Genomic DNA, 27,039 nt, shown 5'->3' on the forward strand with positions numbered 1-27,039 from the left:
CTGAGCGTCTAGATGATGCTCTCCACATGAAGTAGACAATCTTGTGATGAAAAGTGTCACTCTTTATTTGATCTCTCTCTCTCTCTCTCTCTCTCTCTCTCTCTCTCTCTCTCTCTCTCTCTCACTCTAAACCCCCCCCCCCCCCCTCCCGCCCACAGTCCTATCTGGGATGGATCCCCTGTGAGATGAACAATACTCAAGAATAAGTCTAACAAGCACTTTGTAAGCCACTGCCTTCACAGATGAGTTACATTTCCTGAAGATTCTTCCTATGAATCTCGTCTTGCAACTGCTTTTCTTCCAATTTGTTGTACATGGACATTCAATTTGAGATCACTCTGGATAATCCCCACATATTTTACAATAGATACTGTTTTCAGCAATTTGTCTTGAGTTATATAGTCATACAATAATAGATTTCTTTTCTTATGTATGCTCAATATGTTATATTTATTTACACGCACAGTCAATTGCCAGGGCTGGCACCATTTATTAATCCTCTGTAGGTTCATTCTGCAAATCGATACTGTTTTCTGGCTTTGCTACTTTCGTACAGACAACCTCATCATCTGCTAATAATCTTAAAATGCTTTCTACTAGATCATTTATATACTTTGTTAACAGTAACAGTCTGATCATATTCAATTAGGGTACTCCAGAAATTACGTATATGTCAGTCAGGTTTTTTTTCTGCTAAAAGCAATATGTTAAGTTCTATATGGAAGGAAGTCTGGAACCAGATTCAAATCTGGTCTAACACTTGGTAAGTTCATTCCTCTCCTAAACGGCAGTGCGGGGTGGTGTCAAATGCCTTCCTGAAGTCACAGAACATGGCATCAACCTGAGCGCAATTGTCTACAGCACTGTGAAGCTCACAGAACAACAGGAAGACTTAGAGTTTTGCAAGAGCTCTTTTTGTAGAATCCATTAGTTTTTATTTTCTTGGTTCTATATTGTAGCTTTGAAGCATAATCACCACACTTTCTCAAAAGTATTTTGAGCTGGAGTGTGTAGCTTTACTTCACCACATAACCAAGTTAGATCCCACTGTGGGCGAGTCTATGGCCAGCTGTCTGGAGTAATATACATTAAAAGACTCTGAGCATTGCTGTTTTAATACTGTACAATTTCAATGAAATAAGGAAAGAAACAGACTGTGCAGTTAGCAACTGAAGTAACAGTATCAACTAAAACTTATGACAAAACGGTGTCTTACCAGGTTGATGGGGCCCCTCGCCTTTATGGCAGGTGGTGGAGGTGGGGCCTGTGCCTGTGGGGGCGGCTGCTGGTGCTGCGGCCCCTCAGGCAACCTGGGGAGGGGTGGGGGCGTGGCCTGCTGCTGGTCTTCTCCCAGTCCCGGCACAGCACCGGGGCTGCTGTCGTCCGGTACAGCCTCCTGTTGTCTGTTCGGAGAATTGCACTTGTAACCACCAATGTCAAGCAGTATAGGAAAACATGATACACACAACTAATATACAACCTAATACGCATTCTTTAGCATTCAACATTTCCCACTTCCTTTGCATTGTCTTTTAGTTTCATATCATTATTTATCTATTTTGATTGCAGAAAAATAATCTCTTATTCATAACTTCTGTCAAACAGTTGAAGAAACTAATAACATCAATCAGTAAAAAGCATATATAGGAAATATATTGTCCACAACACTAAGATCTCGATTTTCCTAAAAAGATATTAGTCTTGTGAAAGTCACATTTACTGAAAAATTAACACAATAATAAAAGTTCAAAGTTATGTGGACAAATATCAAAGCCCTTAATAACTTGAGAAATTATTAATGATAACAAATGAAAGATTCACAAATAAAGTTTCATCAGTAAAATTGAGATACTAATGAAAATTATGACTGTGATTAAGAATTGAAGTAAACTGTAATATACAGTTTGCTGTGAAATCAACTGAATTGTAAAAAAGGATGTATTAATTGTAACAAAAAAGTTTACATTCCTTGTCAAAAAGTTACAGAGTTACCGTGTCTGCAACTGTATAGTCAGTTCATGGCAGTATTGGGTTTGCAGTACTTGCCTCTTTCATGTGTTAAGGTTGTCCAAATTGAACTCAAATTTGTATGCAAGTCAGACAGAATTAGTGACTGAAAATATGTGTAATTACTACTTACTCCTAGAAAAAAGTAATGATAAGTTATAAGAAAACTGTGTCATGTTATATTTTCAGTGAAGAACCCTACCCAGCATTGAAATTGTTATTGTTCTTATGATATCCTTATCATTATTGGCATGTGGTGATATGCTTTCGGTTATATTGTCAAAAAATTCACTTGCTGAATTAAGTCTGTAACTATATTTAATTTTTGGTAATATAGTGATGAGACGAAGGATTACATTAGGCACCCAAGTTAATGTTATAGACATTCACTTTGCTGATTTTAGCATCTAATCACATCAAACTGACAGCATGCTGCTGCATCAAACAGAATGCTGCATCAAACAGAATGAACAGTATTTCATGAAAAACTGCCAGATTTGTGGAGGAGAACACAGACCAAACACATATGCTAACATTCAACAAGAATCTTCTGCTTTTACAGGAAGTGTGAAATCGTTATTAGCCGATTCATACGTGCCAAGGTATGAGGGGTAGTCAAATGGAACCTGTGCACCAGCCACAGTGGGACCACTATAAGTGCCCACCACATGAATGACGACATTTACCCTACTGCAAGATAACAAACAATTCCTACTTTGTGGGGTGCGGTTGGCCACTGAGATCCAACAACCACACCCACTCTTGCACTTCCTCATCCTACTCCAACCAACATCCACTCATATCTTTCTTCAGGTTGCCTTATGTAGTGCCACCATTTTGAGCCCAAGGGCAAACAGAAAAGCTAACTGTGGAAACATCCCACATCTCTCCTGCCAAAGAAATCCAAAGCTGTTAACAGACATTCCAGTAACGGTCTTCAATTGCAGGGACTCTACACATCCATTTCCTTGAGCATGGAATTGCAATCAATGCACAGTGTTACAAAAACACTTCACAGAAACTGTGATGTGCAGGAAGTCCAAATATTGTTAAACAGAATGATCCTGTCCACCCCCACATTGACTATCAGCTGAAGGCCACGCTTCAGCAATTTCATTGGGAGACACTGCAACATCCTTTGTACAGCCCAAATTGTTCACCATGTGATTTTCACATCTTTGGTGACCTGAAGAAAGACACACATGGATGTTGGTTTCAGTTTGATGAGCAAGTGCAAGAGTGGATCTGTCAGCGGCCGAGCACACTCTACAAAACAGGACTTTATAGTCTCATCCGAGTGGGCTAAATATCTTAACAAGTGTAATGACTACTTTTGAATAGAAATTCCATGGTTCCATTGTAGTGGGTATTCAGTTTTCATTTGTCTGCTCCTTATATGAGGTCTACTCAAAAAATTCTGGAAAATTCGTAATTTCGCGCCAATGGGGGAGCAAAATGCCATTGGCATCCCTAACCACAACTGTGTTTAATGTGTAAATGCCAGAAGTTTCACTGTTTTATGTCTGTTCTTTATTGTTCAGTGCTGTATTGAGTAGAACATTGTGTTGCACAATATGCAAATTTCGAGATGGCAGAGTTGGAGAGCAATGCATCTGCATTAAATCATGCATGAAACTGAAGAAAACCTTTACAAGGGGACACCAAATGATCCAGGAATGTAGTCTACAGTTATGATGTTGAGACCAAGGTTCAATCTTCACAATTATGAAAGGTTCACCAAGACCAAAAGATGCTCATCAGGTCGGGTCAAATGTCAAAGCCATGCAGATAGTTTACTTTGACTTTGAAGGATCAGTTCACCATGAATTCATGCCACAGGGAGAAACCATTAATCAATGGCACTATTTGGATGTGTTGTGAGTCTATCAGAAAATGTGAGAAGTAATGGTCTGAAATATTGCAAGACAATTCATAGCGCTTGCATCATGCTAATGCACCTGCACATTAATCCCTACTGGTGCATGACTGTTGGACAAAAAAAACTAAATCACTCTGCTTCCTCATCCTCGTTATTCTCCAGATCTGGCCCCTGCAGACTTTCTTTCATTTCCGAAGTTAAAAACTCTGCTGAAAGGACAGAGATTTGGAACAATAGACGAGACGAAAGAAATTTTCCACATGGCACTTTGCGCGATCCAATAAGAAGCATACCAAGACTGCTTCTGGAAGTGGAAACGACATTGGGAGCAGTGTATCGATTGCAGAGGAGAGTATTTCAAAGGAGACCATGCAGTAAGTAAAAGGTAAGTATAGAAAAAATTTGTGGACAAAGTTATAGCATTTTTTGAGCAGACCTCGTACATTTACATTTTCGAATGACAACATTTGAAGGAATGCTATTGGAAGTAGTATAAGGTACTTAAAATCATTTAAGTACACTAAAGAAGCACTACACAATTCTAATTTAGGCATGCATTAAGGAACATTTACTTTCACAGTCTCAGTTGTATGACAAACGATGGATGACTAAATTTTGCCGTGTATGATTATCATCTTTAGATCTGAGAGTTCACTATTGTTGACTGGTCGAAAGGGACAGAAGGCTGATGGCTGACTTGAAATAGAAATGATGGAATGGGATAGAAATGTAGCACAAGCAATAAAAATTTCATACTTTAGGAAAACGAGAGAGACCAACAGTTCTAATATTACACTAGATAATGGAAGCAGTACTTACAAAAAGTCAAGACACATTTATAAGATTTGTCAATCCTGAAAAAATGTTTGACAATATAAAGTAGTTCAAGATGCTTGAAATTCTCATAAAAATAAGTATACACTCCAGGCAGCAATGCATAATAAACAAAAGAACAAGAACCAAGAAGAAACAATATGAATAGAATGCCAAGAGAGAATTCCTTAGATTAAAAACGGCTTAATTAAGGGATGCATTCCTCCTCATCTGTTGTTCAACATGTATATCAAAGTGGCAACAAGGAAAGAAGAAGAAGAAGAAGAAGAAGATATTTAGGAGTGGGAATGAAATTCATAATGAAAGGGTGTCATTGACAGGTTTCAATCATGAGACTGCTGTCCTCCATGAAAATGAGGAACTAGAGATCTGCAGAGGCAAAAAATATAAACGAAGATAGAAGTTGGAATGTACAGAACAAATAACTGAGGACACTGGGCATTTTTAGTGCTACCCTGCTTGTGAGGTGAAAATAGGGAGGAAAGGAGGTCATGACAGACTGTAATGCCACATGACACATGGCTCACATGCAAAAAGGTATACAATTTTTTAAGTTCAAAATATAGATTCAGTGTTGGTAATTGCAGTAGCAGAAATGCGACAATCCCATCCATACCTCAAGGTTGTCAGACTGTCGTCTGCTGAGCCCTGATGCTGGTGGAGCGCCGTCTGCCTGGGTGGTGGTGGCGGCGTGGGCTTCGCCTGCGGCACCGTCGGCTTAGGCGGCAGCGCCGGCTTCGGAGTGGAAGGCTGCTGCAGAGTCGCCGCTGCGGTTACCGACGCAGAGGTAGGGGCGGACTCTGGTGTGCCGGTCAGAGGTGTCGAGGTCCCCTGTGGTGGACTCAGCACCAACATCTGCTGTAGAAATGCGTTGCATGGCTGAACAATTAAAAAGATACATACCTCAGGCTGTCTAAATGTGCGTTTTCAGTGTGTTTACATCTGTCCAACTTCCTTGCATACTAGGTGTGTGAGGCCACTGAACAAAGAGGCAAGGGAGCCCAGACAATGGTGCAACTTCATGCAAACCTGGCATTTCATAACATGGACCAGTGTATGTAGATGCAGATGCCTCTCCATCCCAGGTGTGGACAAATGCAACACTCTTGTGCCTCTCCGTGATTATGTTTGTTTCATGCTTTACTTCACAGTTCTTAGAAATTGACAGAAAGTCACTGAGTAAAACAGAAGTGATTTCTGACTTTCCCAGAGGTGGTGACAACCCTCTGTTGTTTCTTTTCTATATAAATGATTTTAGAGACAATCTGAACAACCATCTTAGCTTGTTTGCAGACTATGCTGTCGTTTGTTGACTAGTAAAGTCATCAGAAGGCAAAATAAATTGCAAAGCAATTTAGATAAAACATCTGTATGATGCAAGAATGGCAATTGACCCTAAATAATGAAAAGTGTGAAGTCATCCACACGAGTGCTGAAAAGAATCTGTTGAACTTCAGTTACACGATAAATCAGTCAAATCTAAAAGCCATAAATTCAACTAAATACCTCGGAATTACAATTATGAACAACTTAAAGTGGAAAGAACACCTAGAAAATGTTGTGGGGAAGGCAAAAGAAAGACACTGTTTTATTGGCAGAGCACTGAAGAGACAGCCTGCACTACACTTGTCCATCCTCTTTCGGAATACTGCTCTCCAGTCTAGGATCGTAATCACACAGGATTAACAGAGTACATCAAGAATGTTCAAAGAATAGCAGTGCTAGGTAGTTAAGTATGATTTGCAGAGTATCCACGTAGATGCTGATTTACTTTACTAGGCATCTCAGTTGAAAGACTGTTTCCCCAGATGCATTCAAATTTATCTGTTTGATGGCCAAGTGGTCCAACAAGAAACATTTAGAACTTGACTGACTTATTGTGCATTTCTTTGTTTGTGGGAATTCTGTGGGTTTCAGAAGCAGAATGAAAGACAATGACTGTCTACAATTCCTCATAAATAAGTACAAACTAGAAACAATAAAGGTAAATGTGAACAAAATAATAAGCCTTCGTTCGTACCTTTGACGTCAATGTGTTTAAGTAATTCTGGCATCCTGGATGGGCAAAGATGTCCTGGTTTCTTTACAAGCCACTTGGATACACAAATATTTTGCACTGACAAGGGCAAGTAACTGAAATAGCTGTTTGCACTGCTGTATGGTAACCATACATTTGCAGTCAAAAGACCTCTAACAGAGCTGGAAATTCCATCTCAATTCAAAATCTCCAATAGTAGCCAAACAGTTCTAAACATTTGGGGGCTGAATACACTTGACAAAATAAGACCCTCCACTGTCACAAAGACCTAGTCATGTGTCTGGTGCATACATAAACAGAAATGCATTATCCTTTCAGCACTTCCATTTCACATACTCCTAGAATGTCTTATGTTCAGAAGTAAACAAATTCTCATATTCATTGTCTACTGGAGGAAACTGAAGCCTCAAATAAGTGTGTGTTTTCATCCTATAGTTTAAAATCTTTTTCCAGGAATTTCAAGCAAGCCTGGAAAATGTTTATGACAATGTTTGATTCTGATTGGAACTTCAAACTGGAGTAATGATCCCTGCTAGAAGAAATTTGAAGTTTCAGAGGTAACCTTGTCAGCACTGCTATAATGTCTCTCTATTCTGAATGGTCCTTTGCTATCAGTGATGCATCACAATAAAGTATTACTCTGGAATAATGAGTACATTTATTAAACATATTATTTCTTGCTATCCTTTCTCTTTCATCAAGCTTACCCAACAGGTATTAACAAGCTTTGTACTTACATTTGTTACTATTATTTTGTCATTTCTCAAAATATACTGGCTGCACTGACAGCTGCTACTAGCAAAGCAGGCATGTTTATCACCGGAACAACATGCACGGTTTCACATATGTGCGAATGGAATCACGTATTTGTATATGTTGAGGCAGAGGTACACACCTACACACACAGTGTAGGGTGCGCAGCTGTAAATAAACCTTAACTATGTTTCCATTTTTCATCTGTTGTTATAGGTTATCGGTCTTGAACTGACTGCAGTGTAATTAGAAAGAACTACACCAGATGCATTTCACTTTTATTTACAAAGCATCTTCTGTGATATCCTGTAAATTGGACACACACACGTTTGTACATTTATTTTGTGATTCTTTTAGGTTAAAAACAGCATTTTATTTATGAAGTTGGTCTGCAAACTACTTACAGTGTTTCTTTACATAGTCTACACCTTCCCCTCTTGCAAGCAGTGGTTGGTGTCAACAGGCTTCATTTCACATCTGCAGTTTTTTGCTTTTTGCATTATTTCCTGTGCTGCGCTATTTATAATTGACTTTCTTAACTATTTGTCATTCATCACTGCCACAGTGTTTATGCCTAATTGTTTGTTATTGTTAATGATGTGAGTGTTGCCAACCCATGAAATGATTTTTTGTGTGTGTGTGTGTGTGTGTGTGTGTGTGTGTGTGTGTGTGTGTGTGTGTGTGTGTGTGTGTGTGTTGAGAGAGAGAGAGAGAGAGAGAGAGAGAGAGAGAGAGAGAGAAATTGTCTTGTATGTAGATAGAGTGACAAGGGGGAGGGGGGAGCGACAGGGATGGCCTGGACAGTGATTATGGGACAAATCTGGTAGTGGCAAATAGCGCCTGTGGTTATACTTTTTGCACTTTTAATGTTATATTACGTGGTCAACCAGTTTGAAGAGTGTGTGGTTTGCCAAGTTGATCTGATCATTTATGAGTTGTTTCTTTTCTGTTATGGTTTTCTGGATGTGGTGGTTTTCTTGTAAGGTGAGGAGGTGTTTGTTGTTGTTCATGTTCTTATGATTTCCATGTCTGTGTCTCTGGTTGTAGTTTTATGTTGGTGTTGGTGTAAGTGTTCTGCAAAAGTTGAATGATTTGTCCTATTCCTCCATGCTCTTACATGTTCATTGTTGCATTGGTGTCAAGTGTCCTCTTGGTTTGACCTATGTATCTTGCATCTCATGTATTCTATTTCAGTTGGTATATTCCTTATTTCTGATACAAATCAGTTTTTCCTATTGTTTTTGGAAAGTATTTCTGAATTGAGTTGGTTTTGTGTGCTATTTTTATGCCTTGTTTTTTGAAAATATTGGATATTCTGTGTGAATTTGTGGTTGTATGTCATTGTGTACCACCTTTTACTTTGTTTCTTTCACACCTTGTGTTATTTCTATCCCTGTATTTTGTTATTTGTTTGTGTGCGATTTTGTCCTTGTGTTGATGACAGTTGGGTATGTGTTCTTTCCTCTTTCTTGATTTAAATTCTATTTGTATCCACTGTTTGTGGCTATTTGTATTATAGTATTCATTCCTTTTTGTAATTGTCTGTATCTAATGATACGGGGTTTAGTCTGTGGAGAATGTATGCAAGTGCTGTCTGCTTTTGAGAATTAGAGTGTTGTGATGTCTCATGTATAAATGTGTGTGTTGTTGTCAGTCTTCAGTACATGGCAAATGTGTGTTGGCTGTTTCGAATCTTTATCGTGATGTCCAAGAAATTTAACTGTCTATTTTGCTCTTTCTCTATTGTAAAATGTATCTTGTCATGAACAGAATTTATGTCTGTGTGTAACTGGTCAATTTTATTGTTTGGTTCATTATCAGGTACAAGATATCATCCATACATCTAATCCAGTATAGGATGTTGTACCTATTTGGCACTATTTTGTTAAATATAATATGTTCTACATGGTTCATAAATATGTTCGTTATGGCTCCAGACACTGGAGATCCCATTGGTAATCCTTCACTTTGTAAGTAGAATTCATTATTGAAATGACAATAATTCTGTTTTGTTATTAGCTCTAAAAGCCTGACTATTTCTTTGATGCATTCATGTGGAAGTGTACTGTGTGTCTTAAGAGTTTGTTCTATAATGTTTATTGTTTCAGTTATTGGCATATTGGAATACATAGTCTCTACATCAAATGACAGGAGGGTGGCTGTGTCTGGAACTTTTATGCCTTTTACGTACTGAATCAATTGTGTGGTGTTTCTTATAGTCCTGTCTTCTTGTAATTTGTAGTTTTCTGATCAGATTTTCAGTGTGTATCTTGCAAGTGGGTGAGTTGGAGCATTTCTATAATTCACAATAGCTCTGACAGGGAGATCTTTCTTGTGTATCTTTGGTTGGCATCGGAGGGAAGGTGCATTGGAATTTGTTTGTCTCAGTTTTCCTTTTTCATTGTTTTCTATTCTATGTTTAATGTCTTTTAGAGTGTTTCTCAGCTTCATTTGGAATCTGTCTGTTGGATATGATTTTAATTTTGAACTCTTGTGTCTTACTGATGTATTGCTCTTTATCCATGAGAAACACTGTGTTTCCTTTATCTGCCTTTGTGATTATGGTGTTGTGTTTCTGTAGTTTCTTTCAAAGTTTTGTCATTGTAATAAAATCTGTATTGTTTCAGCAAAATGCCAAAAACTACAGATGTGAAATGAACCCTGTCAACACCAACCACTGCTAGCAAGAGGGGAAGGTGCAGATTATGTAAAGAAACACCATAAGTAGCTTGCAGTCCAACTTCATAAAGAAAATGCTGTTTTTAACCTAAAAGAATCAAAAAATAAATGGACAAACATGTGTATCCAGTTTACAGAATACCACAGAAGATGCTTTGTAAATAAAAGTGAAAAGCGTTTGGTGTAACTCTCTTTAATTACACTGCAGTCAGCTCAAGACAGATAACCTATAACAACAGATGTTAACAGCTGCTGTGGAAGATGGCCACACATACAAATGTATTTCCATTTTTCATTTCACAACTCATGGTTTTGCCTCTTCTGATTTCAAATAATTCCTCACCGTTTCTTCTTTGCTCAGCCACATTATATTTTGCCAACTGGGTTATGATGGTAAGCCCTTCTACTGTGAAGTCTTCTATTCTTTAATGGCATTCAAGCCATTTTCTCTTGTTTAATCTTCGTTGATCCATTATGGATCGTGGGACGATGGCCGGCATGAACTACCTGATGCAATAATTTACCAACAGCCGTATGTATTGTCGAAATTTATTTTATTTTATTGCATCAAGATTTTCTCTTGTATTCTTTGACATTAGTGTTACATATTCAACTCTTAATTCTCTTCATAAAATATCTTTTCCTACCCAGTCTCTTCTTTGGCCCATTTCCTCTAATAAAAATCTTATAACAATAAATTGAAATCATCTCTGATGTGACCTGTACTACCATCAAGCAACACAGGAGTAACTTCTTATCTTGTAAAATGCCTCATTTCTCTAGTTTTCTGTGAATGGCACCACACACAGGATAAATGTACCTGGGGAGCTGTAGAGCTGATCGTTTGCGGCTGCACCGGCTGTATCTTTGTCGACGACGTCTGATAAATTGGAGATGGCTTCTGATGCTGCACTGACGTTGGTGCTACACTGCTGACTGGTTTCTGAAACACCCAAGTGATATATGAAACACTTAGATCATAGTCCACGAGAAAGAGCAAGGATATGACCTACCCAGTGCTTAAAAGTTGGTATTATAGCACATATTATTTAGCAACAAGGAAGTATGCAGCTTTAACTAAGGAAACTAATATAAGATGTGAAGCAAAAGAAAAAGCTTTAATTATTAAGTTAAAATTTGAATAGACTGGGTCCACATCGTTCGTGAAATTTTTAAATGAAATCATACCGTTTTTGGCTGTTATAATATTATTTATTGGGGTTGTGATTCTGACATTTTGTGATGTTCGTATACTGTGTGGCTGTTGTAACCCACTCAGTGATATAAAGCAGTGACATGCTGTGTAACAGTGGTTGAATGTTGTAGTGTGAATTCATCTGCTGTTCTGGATACTACGCACATTAGAAAACTGATGAAGTAATGACATAAATATCGAAGTTTAAATTTCATGTAGCAGACATGGTAAACGATCCAAAAAGCTAACCTTGTCAACACTGAGATAATGTGTGTGTCTCTTTTATGACCCTTCACTATCAGTGGTCCAAAACAAAGTATTAACTCTGAAATTATGAGTACAGTCACTAAACATCCCCCAGGCTGTGGCTAAGCCATGTCTCCGCAATATCCTTTCTTTCAGGAGTGCTAGTTCTGCAAGGTTCGCAGGAGAGCTTCTGTAAAGTTTGGAAGGCAGGAGACGAGGTACTGGCAGAAGTAAAGCTGTGAGTACCGGGCGTGAGTCGTGCTTCGGTAGCTCAGTTGGTAGAGCACTTGCCCGCGAAAGGCAAAGGTCCCGAGTTCGAGTCTTGGTCCGGCACACAGTTTTAATCTGCCAGGAAGTTTCATATCAGCGCACACTCTGCTGCAGAGTGAAAATCTCATTCTGCATAATACTTATTGCTATCTTTATCTCTTTCATCAACCTTATATAGGAATTATCCAACAGGTATTAACAATCCCAATATTTGCATTTTTTTGTTTATTATCTTGCCATTTCTCAAAATATACTGGCTGCACAGACAGCTGGTGCTAGCAAAGTGGGCTTGTTGTGATCCATTTACAATGTCTGCTACATGAAATTTAAACTTCGGTGTTTATATCATTATTTGACCACTTTCCTAATGTGTATGGTGTACGGAGCAGCAGATAAATTCACACCACCACATGCAACTCCTCTTACACAGCATGTCACATCTTGATATTGTTCACTGGGTTACAGCAACCCAAAATACAAGAAAATTACGTATTAAAATCGCAACACCAATATATAATGTTCTAACAGCCAAAAGAAGAGTGATTTCATTTGACAACTATTAATTATGTTAAAACTTGCATTTTCTACATGCAGCTACTCATGTGTAATAAAGGCCTACAAATTATTTGCTTGTGTCCAAACTTTAGTCATGCTGAACCATATTTTATCTTCTTAATAGTTTATTTTACTTATAATGCAATTCTGAATTTCTAAGGTGCATTTTTTTATACATTGTCAAAGAACTCTAATGTGATCATTAAACAGTCCATATAATATTTGCAGCAACAGCATTAACTAATGATGACATATTATAAGCAAGAACTTCAGAAAGTAAGTTACATGTGTCGTCCCACACACAGACTTGTATGACTATAGTAATCCATCTTGCAGACACAGTTTTGCTGCAGTATGGATAATAGTCATCATAATGAACAAGTAAAATCGTTGCAGCAACTGGATACATACTCCGAAGATGAAGTATGTGGGACAGTATGATACTTGTGGACAAAACATCTAAATTGCACACTGGTTCACCATGAAATTCTGATGGTATTGAACAAACGCAATGCTGTGTCCTGCCACAGTGAAATAGTCCCAACAATTTGACAAAGGCCACAGACACGGCTGAAGCTGAAGGAAGGAGGACCTTGCACCATGCGATTTCAATCTTTTCTGCAAGCTGCAACAACATCTGGAGAGCAAACAGATTTTCCAGTGATGAGGATGCTCAAGCAGTGGTTCTCGAATGGCCCTCTGATCCAAGGATCAGATTTCAGTCATCAAGGAATTGAATTATAGATAAAATACTCCAATCATCATTTACAGAGGCTTGGTGACTATGATGAAAACTTGCACCATGCTTATGTGTGATGTGAAGTACAGCATTCAAATCTGTCATACTGTGTTCCTGTTAGTTGTCCCACCTACAACAGTGTATATTTGTTTGTCTTATCATGAAATTCCAAGAAATTTGTTACATTAGGGAAGGATAGAGCCTTACTCACCATAAAGATGACCTGTTGCGTTGCAGACAGACGTAACAAAAAGACTGTTACACAGTTACGCATTACAGTTTTGACCAAAACCTCCTTCAGCAACAAAGCTGCAGGTAGTAGTGGTAGTGGTTTTGTGTGTGTGTGTGCCTTGACAAAGTAACTATTCCAGATGCATGCTTCCAATCAGTCAGGGAATCTGTAAATATTATCCCAGGTTTCTCCCTTGTTATAAAACAACCACTTTCTTGAACAATGGAAACTCTAGGTTGATATACCAACAGTATTTGGAAAAGGATAGATTGCTACTCACCACACACACACACACACACACACACACACACACACACACACACACACAAAACCACTACCACTACTACCCCCCTGACAAACACACACAAACACAAAGTGGTTCTTTGCTTGGAGATGTATGGTATCAGCAGTGACTAAGCACTGGAGCACACAGAAATGGATGGAATAGTTAATGCAAAATGAGACCCAGTTTATTTCACTAATGATAAGATCGTAAGCTTATACTATATGCACTTACTTTCAGAAGCTACAAGCCACACTGCATACTGCTGTGTACCAAGTGATCACATTTAAACTAGAAAAACTGCGCATTAATATTTTACTTTAAAATATTATACATGAGATAGGTTAATAATATACATTTACTTTATATGACACCTCTATTCCTGAAAGGGGATCACGAAGTGAAAGCTCATATTTCTACAATTACTACAGTTGTAGATTAAAACCTATTCCTTCGTGATTTGACATGTTTCTGTCTAACCCACTATGGGTGCAGTATTCCAAGATAAAAGTACATATTGCTAATGTCTGACTGATGAAATATAGGACACTGCACAATTTAGTCAATAACTTCATGCCAACTTGTTACAAAAATTCACAAACACTTGTGACACCTGCAACCATTTTCAATAATGTGAAATTGATTATTAGGCTAAGAGTTTAAAATGAAATTGTGCTACTGCAGACCACGGGATTCTTAGCACACAAAAGTGCCCAAATTATTTTGCTACGTACAAGTTAAGTTTTTAAGTAAGGCAGTTAGCACTATCCACATGAACACACAATAAGGTGTCAAACATGGGCTGAAATTTTTTTCATGATGGTGTGAGCCACATCTTAGGGGAAACTGTCAGTTAAACTACTAAACTAAAATTACAGATTATCTTATTAATTATAATGGGCATTTTTGTTTTTACAAAATAATACAGACCTCCATTAAGCATTGAGACACGGGAATAAAATTATACAGAGGCTACCATGGCTGGTATCAAACTCATTAAAATCCTTTTGGATCTACTGCTGTGTGATCTTATATTTAATAGAAAATTATAAAATACTAAATAAAGGCCATCTTGGTCATGTTGCATTGGCCTTCCTCTGGTAATAGACTGATTTAGCTGGGAATTAATGCTTTATTCTCTCTAAGTTCTATCAGTGTCCTAAGACCACCAGTGTCAAATTTATATAGAAGTTACTGGATCTAAAATACCACTGTTCAATTCTGGGAGAGAGAGAGGGGACATATGTCAAAATATTTTTGTGTTACATAGCTTACTGGTAGTTCACAGCCCACTGAGAATTGGTGAGGGAGTTGTGGGTCCATGTTTTCCCGCTTGGTTGTGGAATTACATCACTCCACATGGGTTTCTTGTGAAGCCAGCAAAATAACAGGGACAACCTAACTTCCAAAGCAGCCAAACAACAGCCATACAGCATCTTGAGATTTTCCTGACATACTGAATTCTTGATGTTTTGAGGATGCAGTCATTGTTTTCCATTATGTCCAATATTTCATCTGGGCACCCGCTAGAAATCTTCAACAAGTAAGCTCTCATGTCCCTTCCCCTCCCCACTTTAAATGCGCCTACAAGCTGAGCAAGACGGCTGCAGTATGGCTGAAATATCTTATTTTAGTACTATAGTATTTTAAGTACTGTATGACATCTCAATACACTCGGAAGGATTTTGATAAGATTAACATAATAATGTTTCATCCACTATGTCCTTTACTGCTGATCTGAATCCTAAGGTATCCATCTCGGGTTTCACTTTCAAGGTAGTTACTTAGTATTTTTCCTACTAAACAGTTTGCTTCCTACCACCACCACATCGGCAATCAAGGACCCTGTAGATCATGTGCCGACCTCACGATGCTCCTTCATACATGGCGAACTTGTGCACTTTGGATCCAGTTGTCACACACTCCTAGCTGGCAAACGTCTTTCTGTAGCTCATCCTCCCATTGCTTGCTAGGTCTTCCAATTGGACAGGTACCATAAGGTCCTCCCATAAGTACATCTTTTGCCCGAGAGGTGTCCAGTCTCCTAGCAATGTGTCCTGCCAAGCTTACTCTCCGCACTTTCAGTTTTTGAACAATGTTCAGCTGGCTCATCAGCTCATACGATTCTTGGTTTTTTCTATATCTCCACGAGCTCTCTTCCCGGACAGGTCCAAAGATTTTTCTTGTAATTTTTCTTTCAAAGACCGAGAAGCTTTCTTCATCCTTCTTTGTTGTGCTTAGGGTCTTTGTCCCATACAACAATATTGGCAGTATCACGGTATTGTATGCTTTAAGTCTGGTCATAATTGACAGATTCTTGGATGACATTATCTACTTTAGACTGAAATAAGTTTTAGACCCATTTACAATACGTTGGTTTATTTTCCATTTGAAATTATTTTGCCTGTTGAACCATGTACCAAGGTATTTAAAATTTTCCACTTTAGCAAATTTCATATCCCTACCTGCAACAACGGGATGTCAAAGTCCACCCCCCCCCCCCCCCCCAGTAGCCGAGTAGTCAGCACGACAGAATGTCAGTCCTAAGGGCCCGGGTTCGATTCCCGGCTGGTTCGGAGATTTTCTCTGCTCAGGAACTGAGTGTTGTGTTGTCCTAATCATCGTCATTTTCTTCCTATTGACGGGCAAGTCACCGAAGTGGCGTTGTATATCAAAAGACTTGCACCTGGTGAACAGTCTACCCGACGGGAGGCCCTAGTCACTCGACATTTACATTTACGTGGGATGTCATTAGGGGCATCTCTCAATACCTCCATTACCTCTGTCTTTTCTGCATTAATCCAGAACCCTATCTTACTTGCATTTTGCACTAGGTCATCTACAGTTTCTGCCAACTCTTCCTCCAATTCTGCTAGAACTGCAATGTCGTTTGCATAACCCAGTAAATCTCTCGTACCATTTAGTGTCACCCCTTTGTTTTCTCTTTTCATCTCTCGGATTGCTTTCTCTAGGACCAGATTAAATAACAGTGGTGAAATAACATCACCTTGTGTCACACCTGTTCCGATATGGAATTCCTTGGATAACTCCCCTTGGTATTTGACTGGCTATTGTCTCCTCCGTGCACACCTTGACCGCATTTACTAACTTCATCGAAACAGTATCTTTGGGCTAAAAGAAAATGTTGAAATTCAGGTTCTGGTGGGGTTTCCAGTTTAATAAAGTTACTGTCGGTAATCTGTTAGCAGTATAATCTCATAATATAACATCAGTTACTTTCATTTATAAAATAATTTCTGAAGCCGACCCAAGTATCCCTGTCCATCAAAGATCAATACACTTACAGGAAGCAGTTAGTGTGATATATTGTTCGGAAATTCAATATCTAACTACTTTATACTCATACATAGTGCTGGATCTACTGGGGAAATACTACACAACCGTCTACGGTGTGCCAGGGTTCTCACAAACAACTGGCAGTCTCCCTTTTACCTCAGACTCGTTTGCAAACGTAAGTGGTGTCGGAGGCAGCGCAAACACAGGCCTCCTGACCCTCGCAGGGTGGTGGACAGTCACAAAGCCACTTCTGAAGAGGGGGCCCAGTGCAGCAGGCAAAAGGTAACGCTGCAGCAGAGCTTTGGCTTTTATACCAGTAACACACTAAAATGTCTAACATTACGAGCCAACTAAGCCACAAGCTGTAGTGCATACAGAACAGAACACATTAAGTTTGTTACGGATAGTTGTACCAACACCACCATTGGATCTCCAATCTCCCTCCCCTTCCTACTATAATATACAATACCAACAGATAATAAACCTTTATCTTCTTGTAAATTTGATTAGAGGAGTCAGCCTTTGCACAACTTATTTACTAACTGACAGTCCCCTTCTGAACCTAAATCTTTTTCAGAAACAAAGTAACATCTACATATGAAAAATTAGCATATAGTGGAAATTTTTAATTAATGAGTGTGTTTGGGGTGCGAGGGAGAGGGGGTGTTGAGCAACATCAGTATTTTCAATAATTTCATAAAAGAACATCTTGTCACACACTATGAGCTGCACTTCCAAAGAACTTATTTGGTAGATTTGACATTCGGGCATATAGCTCATCAGTGGCATCTGATACAGAGGATAAACAAACAGATTTATACATATTGATGTCAACAACACAGAACATTTTGTACCCACTAAAGTAAACGCATAAGACTATTTACATTCTGTGCCCATCTACGTCATTGACAGACACATCATGATATGTGCACAGTATGTAAGCATTCTTATGTTCCTACTTTAGTGTATACAAAGTAGTGTTGTGTTATCCTCAGAATTTGTTTGTTTGTTCTCTGTGTCAGATCCAATGCCAAATACCAGTCTGCCAAATAAACACTTTTGAAGCGCAGCTCATGGTGTACAACTAAACATCCTTTAGAAAATACAGGGCGACACAAAAAGTTCACTAACATTTGAAAATACTCTAATTCACAGAATAGGGCAGGTAGAGAGGTAAAATTTGACACATGTGCCTGAAATGACATGGTGTTTTATTGAAACCAAAAACAAGTGCAAAAATTGGGCAACAGATGGTGCTGGAGGACAACTCATCAGTTTTACCACATAAGATCATGTATAAAATGAGCTGTGACAGGGGTGGTCAAATGTGCCAGTTATCACAGAATGTTTAATTTATCAGAAAAGACACTGTTACTGAAGGTTTACTAGCATGATGATGTTGATCGCCAAAGCCCATTACACACTCCAAGGGTATGTCAACACACAGAACTGCAGAATTTGGACTACCAAAAATCCTGGAAGTCATGGATGCCCCATTGCAGGATGAGAAAGTCATGGTGTGTCATAGATTTATTGCATCAAATGTGATTGGATCCATTTTCTCTAAGGAAATGTGAGGCGCTACTTTCCAAACTGTTGTCATGATAATGGGTGCAAAGCATGCCAATATGTTACAGAATTGCATCATCCGTAGAATGGTTGATGAACTCTTGCTGGAGCATACAAATTTTATGCGGGATGGTGCTCCATGCCGTACTGCTAAAATGTGAAAGATCTCTTGTGCACATTGTTTGGTGAGGACCGTGTGCTGAGCCACCAGTTCCATCATGCTTGCCCTCCCCAAGTTCCCTGGCTTCAATACATGTGCTCACTGGTTGTGGGGTAACCTGAAGTCTCAAGTCAATCGTGATCATCTGACCTCATTGGGGCTACTAAAAGACAACATCTAACGGCAGTTTCTCACCACACCTACTGATATGCTGTATAGTGCAGTTCACAACATGGTCCCTGAACTAGAGGTATTGTTGATCAATGATGGCTAACGTGCTGAGTTTTTGTTATTAAGAACATAATCTTTGCTAAAATTTCAATTGTTATGCTAATTACTGCTTCTGTACCATTTGAAGCACATCTGTTGGTTAATTTGTGCAATTTTTATGGTGTTAATAAAACTCCAAGTTATTTCAAGGATGTGTGTCAATTTTTACCTCTCTACCTACATTATTCTGTGAAGTACTGAATTTTCAAATGTTAGTTTTGGGTCGCCCTGTACATAGAAGCTGGAGAGTACTGAACATGGAAGATTTTCAGTTGTTAACTAAACTGGGACAGATTACAAGAGTAAAAAGGCTGGCATAAACAGATTTGTTGTGACTAACATAACCTAATTCAGAAGACAAGTCTCATGTGTCCCATTATGTCTGTGCTAGACTTATTCCAATGCACATTATGAATGAATCTGCCTTACATTTATCTTTCTAATCCTAACACACACACACACACACACACACACACACACACACACACACACACACACAAGTGCGCGCGTAAATAAAACTAACACAGAAAATGTTTATAATAAGGCTGATGCAGTAGTGACTCTCAATGAACAACACAGAACCAAGTTTCATTTATCAAACTGGTAGACTCAAGTAGCAGCTCTGCCTGAAGGCTGGCATCAATAGTGTTTTCAACATTCTGATGTAGCTTTTCCAGGGTGTGATTATGAGTACATGTGATCCATTTTCCTCCACAGGTAAAAATCACAGGGAGATAGATCAGATGATTGAGGTGGCCAGGAGATTGCACTGCTGCTGCTGATTGTCCTCTCTTCACCAACACATTGTGCAATCGTGACTAGTTATGTGAGTAATCTGATGGTTTCACTTTAATGTATACGAAGTGTTCTTGTGTTACAGACTTCAATATGCATAAATTATTTAGCTGATCATGGGAGTACACATCACTAACATTATTTTCTGGACTTTAAACTCTTTTTTGTTTGTTAGTAATGGTTTTTATTCGTTTAACACTCAACAATGAACACATGCTGTTTTATTGTGAGCTTCATTTTGTGTAGCATTCAACTCATCACTTAACACATCTGATCCTTTCACTCATTGAAACATAATAATGTACTGAAATACATGGGACAGTACATGCAGGAGATGCTCATGCGCAGACAGGTGAACAACTGATTGGTGCATCGAAATCACTGTTTCTGTTAAGAGGCAGGTCTCCTTCATTAACAAGGCTCAATTCCACTTCACTGTTTTTTCCAGGCCAGTTTCATTTTCTCCAGCACACAAATATATACAAGGAATATTTCTGCAAACACAACTAACATACTAAATTTACTGACCTGGTGTACAGAGCCCTGGGCCATGTTCCCCATACCAGAGCTGGGTGCTCCTGCTGGGGCAGAGCGGTGGAGCCCTGGAAGGAACGGCTGAGGTGGTAGTCCAAATGCAGGCCGGCCACCACTGCAAGCACAAATATTTCCATAGAGTCACAGGAAATTTCATGAGGCTAAATAGCAACTACAAGCAAAATTCATGCACAACCCCATATTTTATTATTCAAGAACAATCTTGAAATAGTTATAGATTTGTTTTCTTTACAGCAGATACTTTACTTATTCTTTCTCCTAGAATGTCAACAGTTTCTTACTACTACTCAAATGGCACATGCACTTATGGTCAAGTATTAGGAAACAGGTTGCATCTGTGTTGCCAGCTTCATTTACAGCCTAGATATTAATGTTTTCATAAGCTCACAGGACAAAATAATAGTCATTCCCCTGAAAGAGCATACTGTGCACTTTTGAGGATCGTAAATGGTGACCCTCTTCTGCTGACATAACTTGTGGCAGTGAAGTCTGTTGTATGGAATCATTGCAATAATGGTTAATGAGGAGATGTGAAAGTTAGACAGGAAATGTGTTTGAACATGCCCACAACTGCAGTGCAAATGAACTCGTCCAATCTGTGGTATCAATGGAGACCATCCAACTTGTTTACAAGGAATAGTTTCCAATCAAAACCATGTAACACAGTGTACGAACAGTCGACATGAAAAGAGCCTAACAGACAAGTAACAGGTTCAAGTGTCAACAACTTACCAATGAAAATCAGTTTCACAGCCAACAGGAGTTGCTGTTATCAGTGAATACGCCTAGAGGTGATGTTACACATGTGTGGTACTGATTTATTCGAATTTTGTGTTTCTTAAGAAGGATTTTAGGACCAATTTTGTTTAAATTGCAGTTGCTGAGAAGCTATATCACTTTATTACTACTTATGTGTGTGCTACACTGCTATCATTAGTATGGTCCTTACATGTTGGTTACATAAAAGTGTCAAGTGATTAGAATGGCACCCCTTTTTTTCCCTTTTGCTTTGGGATGTTTTGATAATGTGCCATATTTCATTACAGTTAATCAACAGTAACCCACACCACAACAGACTTAAATGTGTGTATTTTATATTGGAATATAAAACTAAAATCAACTTACATACATTTATTGTGCAAATATGGTTACATATATTTAAATGGGAGATATTTAAATGTAATGTTATGTAATGTAACAGGACATACAAAATATGTGACTGAAGCATGAATCAATACTAGTACTACCACAATTTTCTTTTCAGTTTAGTTTTTTCATAATCAGAATATCGGTAATATCCTTTCTTCCAGGAGTACTGGTCCTTAGAGACTCACAGAAGAGCTTCTGAACTGTTTGGCAGGCAGTAGATGAGTCACTGGTGGAAGTAAAGCTGTGAGGATGGGTCCTGAGTAATGCTAAGGTAGCTCAGTTGGTGGAGGACACACCCACAAATGGCAAAGATCTCAAGTTTGAATCTCAGTTGAGCAGTTTCAATATGCCATAAAGTTTAGTATCAGTGCACACACTGCTGTAGAGTGAAAAATTCATTCTGGAGTGTGATAGTCGAGCACAAGCATACGCAATAATAAACAACACGCAGTGACAAGATGTAGCTTCTCAGCCACTGCAGCACAGGTTCATCATCTGCAGTTTCAACAAAATAGATCTTAAAATTGTTCTTAACACAGAAGGGAAAAAATGATAGGGTGTGCGTGAAGAAACACAAAATTTAAAAAAAATAAGAACCACTCTAATGTTACACATTAGTGAGATGCCTCCTGAGGCGATGCTTCTTCCCCAACAAGCTTACTTTAGATATAAAACATGGGTTACATTTTATGCCACTAACTACTGTCGCATTCCTACACCATATTAATAATAATTTGCAGTTGTTTTGACAAAGAGGAGGAGAATATAATATCTGCTTCTAACTACTAATGTTACCCTCAACTTTTTCAGCACCCTTTAAGGTACTTTATCATTCATAGCATAATGTTGACTACTAATTACTTATCGTAGAAGTGACTTTTTTTTATTTATTTATTTATTTTTTTCCTGTATGTCAGTCAGGAAGGTTATGAATAGGAAATTCTAGTTTAAGAATCAGATTGTTTCACTACAGTCTGGGGTTTTATGGGATATTAAATGGTGAAAGTATTTATGAAACTGAAATTGTACTGGTAGATGAAAGAAAAAAGGTCAAGATGAGTGTGTTTAGGACACATCTACATCTACATCTACATCTACATCTACATCATACTCCACAAGCCACCTAATGGTGTGTGGTTGAGGGTACTTTCGGTACCACTATCTGATCCCTTCAACCCTGTTCCACTCGCAAATAGTGCATGAGGGGAACAATTCTTGGTAAGTATCTGTATTGGCTCTAATGTCTCAAATTCTCTCTTCATTGTCAATACGCGAGATGTATGTGGGAGGAAGTAATTATGTTGTCCGACTTCTCCAGACAAGTGCTGTCCCGAAATTTCAACAGTAAATCTCTCCATGATGCACAACACCCCTCTTGTAATGTCTGCCACTGGAGTTTGTTTAGCATCTATATAATGCTCTCTCAACTGCTAAACAATCTGCAATGAAACACATCACTCTTTATTGGATCTTCTCTATCTCTCCTATCAGTTCTGCCTGATAGGGATCCTAAACAAATGAAGAATACTCAAGAATCAGGTGAACAAGTGCCTTATAAGCCACTTTTTTTTGTGGATAGTTACATTTCTTTAAGATTCTTCCGGTGACAGTGTGGTGTCTGCTTTCCCACTATCTGTTTTATATGGTCATTTCACTTAAGGTCACTCTGTCTCCAGCTGTTTGTCATCAACAATGTAGCTGTACAGTAGTGGATTTCTTTTCCCATGTACACACGATATGTCACATTTACTTATGTTCAGGATCAACTGCCAGAGTGCACCATCATCAATTCTTTGCAGGTAGTTCTGCAAATTCTTACTATCTTCAGCGTTGCTACTTTGGTATAAACAACTGCATCATCTGCAAATAGCCTTTAAGAGCATCCAACGCTTTCTAGTAGATCATTTATATATATTGTAAACAGCAACAGTCCTATCACACTTCCCTGTGGTACTCCGGATATTACCTTTAGATCTGTTGATTTAGTTCCATTAAGAGTGAAGTGTTGAGTTATATCTGCAAGAAAGTCTTGAATTCAATCACAGGTCTGCTCCAATACTCCATAAGCTTGTATTATTTTCATTAAGCCATAGCGGGACAGCGTCAAATGCCTTACTGAAGTCAAAGAACACGGCATCAACCAGAGCACCGTTGTCCACTGTGCTGTGGATCTCATGGAGTAACAGAGCATTTGAGTTTGGCAGGATCTCTGTTTGCAGAATCCATGTTGATTTTTATAGAGGAGATGTTCATTTTCCAAAAACGTCATAATTCTTCAGCATATAATATGTTCCATAATTCTACAACAGACTGACATAAACGATATATGTATGTAATTGTGTGTATCTGTCTGATGGCTTTTCTTAAAAATGGGAATGACCTGCCCTTTTTTCTGGTCATTAGGTACCTTTTGTTGCTCAAGTGATCTACGATTAATTACTGCTAGAAGGGGAACAAGTTCTTTCGCATAATTTTTATGCACGTAGGACTCATCTTCATCTTCATCTACATCTACATCTACATCATACTCTGCAAGCCACCTAATGGTGTTGGTGGAGGGTACTTTCGGTACCACTATCTGATCCCTTCAACCCTATTCCGCTAACGAATAGTGCATGGGTACCTCATCTGGTCCTGAAGCAATGTGCCAATTTTTGGCACGATTGTGCTTCAGCCGCGAGTGTTAAGGTCGATATTGGCCTTGCCAGAGATACTGGGGTGTGGAGTTGGCAGCGAGTGGCGCTCTGGCAACAAAAAGTGGAGGGTTCGAGAGTAAAAAGTGAGAACGACAGAAATGCAGGGTGTTGGACTCCAGATGGTCCGAATTGTGCATTAATAATTTTGGTACTCTGTGGTAATGAACTGATGGTCAAACTGAGACACTTGGGAATTCAACACTGCTGTGGAACGATAAGCCATGGGCTCTGCAATTGTATGGACACAGCTTACAGCGAGCTGTGGCCAATATCATTTGTGGGTGTTTTGCCACAGCAGATAAACAAGACAGCATGAGCCCAACCTGAACACGCTGTGCTGTACCATGTTCGCCCACAATAAGGAAGTCATGATATTGGAGAAGAAAGCAGTGGAATACGGTACTTGTATTAACCTTCAGTGACTTCTGTGGTGTTGGTTTACTTAACCGTATGGAGATTGAGCAATGACTGTCACTTTTTAATGGAATTTACGATTGTGTGGAGGTGTGGCCAATGCAGGATGGGCATTGTCAAAGTTGATAAATTTCTTATTTGTGAACACAATTTTCTGTTTTCAGGATTACTCAATGGACAGATTTGAAATTGTCAGTTCTGCACTGTAGTTCAGTGGGTTATAAATACTGGAATTTGGAAAATATGCTAATGATGAGTTTTGGATATGTTTTTATATCTGTGTGTTAAATGAAAGTGAATTTTGAAGTTTGTAAGGAACCTTTCTACCATTATGATTCTGTAAGTTTTTATTTGGAAGTGATGTTGTTTGCTACCATTATTGGTTGAGAATTTATTACCCGATTAATCAAAGGAACTGTTATTTAACCAGCCTTTCTATGAAGTGTTTTAAGACTTGTTTTTCAGTGAACTATTATTAATAACTTACGTAAATCAGTAAAGTTGTGTAAGCAGTTATTGAAGGCACCTTAGCCAATCAACCATGGCCAGTTCGGAACAGGCAGTGATGTGACATTAGAGGACTAGAGACTATTTGTTGTTAAGTTTTGGCAATGCTAATCCTGTTGTGTGTTCTTGTTGAAGTGTCTAGTCGCCCCCAAATTAAATAATAATTCGGCACAGCGACTGTAGCTGCTTTTCGATTCCACGATCGGTTATCTCAATATCTGCAATTTTGACGTTCGTACGATGATTGAAAGGAGGGACAGTGTTACGATCTTCTGCAGTGAAACAACTTCGGAAGACCAAATGCAGTATTTCGGCCTTCTCTCTGTTATCTTCCATTTCGGTGCTGGTGTGGTCACAGAGAATGAATGGATGATTTTGACCCTCTAACAGATTTTATATATGACCAAAATCTCTTAGGGTTTTTACTCAGGTTGGCTGACAATATCTTACTTTCAAAATCATTTAATGCTTCTCTCATTGCTCTCCTTACACTCATTTTCACTTTGTTCAGCTTTTGTTTGTCAGCTAGGTTTTACTTGTCTTGAATCTGAGATGAAGTGCTCTTTGTTTATGTAGCATTTTTCTAACATGGCTGTTAAACCATGGTGGATCTTTCCCATCCCTTAAAACCTTACTCTGAGAATATTTGTGTAGTGCATATTGAACGATGCCTTCGAATTTTTTCCATCACTGAATATTTGATACTGACTGCTGAGATATTCTGAAATTTGTATCCTGTCACCCTTGCTGAGCAAATATATCTCCCTACCTTTCTTAACATTCCTTATAGGACCTGTCATCATAGATGCTGTCACAGCTTTATCATCACTAATTCCTTTCTCTATGTGAACTGATCCGGTAACGTCAGGTCTGTTTGTTGCTCTCTTGAGTTGCTTGTCTAACTGCTCCAAGTAATTTTTGGACAAGACATCCAGAACAATGCGACATGATTCCCTGTCTCTGGCACCATGTTTGATGGTAGAACACTCTCAATCTATACCTAGCAAGTTGAAGTCACCTCCTATTACAACAGCATGATCATGAAATTTACTAATGATATTCTGCAAGTTCTGTCTGAAGCTCGCTCTACAACTACAGATCCTGACCCAGGTGGTCTATAAAAGCATTCGATCACCATTTTTGACTGTTCTTTTATAGTCAATTTCACCCAGATTAATTCACATTCAGAATCTGTGATAATGTCACTAGATTTTATCGAATTTTTTACTGCAATAAACATGCCTCCACTATTGACGACTAACCTATCCTTACATCGAACATTCCAATCTGAACTTAGGATTTTGTTGTAATTGAAGTCTGGTTTCAAAAGGTTTTCTGTTTCCAATACAATCTGTGCATTATAACCTTCAGTAAGTGATACTAATTCTAGGACCTTTCCTTCGATACTCCTCCAGTTTACTAAAATCATATTAATCTTTCCTATCTCTGATCTGTCAGGACAAAGAGTCTCTGAGGTCACTGTGGCTGATTTAAGAGGCAAATCATGTTTGCTCCCAAGTGAGGGGTCCTCTAACCTAAAAAAGTCCCACGTGCACGCCACACGTACTCCGCTACCCTAGTAGCCGCGTCCTGCGTGTAGTGCACGCCTGACCTATTAAGGGGAACCCTACAATTCTGCACCCGATAGCGGAGGTCAAGAAATTCACATCCAGTGCCATCACAGAACTGTCTGAGCCTCTGGTTTAGACCTTCCACTCTGCTCCAAACCAGAGGATCGTGATCAACCGTGAGTACGATGCTACAAATAGACAGCTTAGCCTGCACACCGTGTGCACTGCTAGTTGCCTTCACCAAATCAGCCAGCCATTGAAAGAAGCAGAGGATGACCTCAGAACCCAAGCGGCAGATGTCGTTCGTGCCAACATGTGCCACTACATGCAGACAGTTGCACCCAGT

At 38.9% G+C, this 27,039-nt stretch overlaps 1 protein-coding gene across 1 annotated transcript in view; it reads right to left on the reverse strand.

Annotated features, from left to right (window-relative positions):
• The window catches only part of LOC126424610 (apoptosis-stimulating of p53 protein 2), a 160,357-nt gene that overhangs the window by 47,919 nt on the left and 85,399 nt on the right, over positions 1–27,039 (reverse strand). The window contains exons 9-12 of the mRNA XM_050087349.1: positions 20,330–20,450; positions 11,011–11,133; positions 5,337–5,578; positions 1,217–1,403 (exon numbers count right to left, since the gene is read on the reverse strand). Of these exons, the coding sequence (XP_049943306.1) occupies positions 1,217–1,403; positions 5,337–5,578; positions 11,011–11,133; positions 20,330–20,450 (673 nt within the window). The remainder of the gene's footprint in view (positions 1–1,216; positions 1,404–5,336; positions 5,579–11,010; positions 11,134–20,329; positions 20,451–27,039) is intronic.

Source organism: Schistocerca serialis, chromosome 10 (assembly GCF_023864345.2).
Source record: "Schistocerca serialis cubense isolate TAMUIC-IGC-003099 chromosome 10, iqSchSeri2.2, whole genome shotgun sequence".
Lineage (NCBI taxonomy): Eukaryota > Metazoa > Arthropoda > Insecta > Orthoptera > Acrididae > Schistocerca > Schistocerca serialis.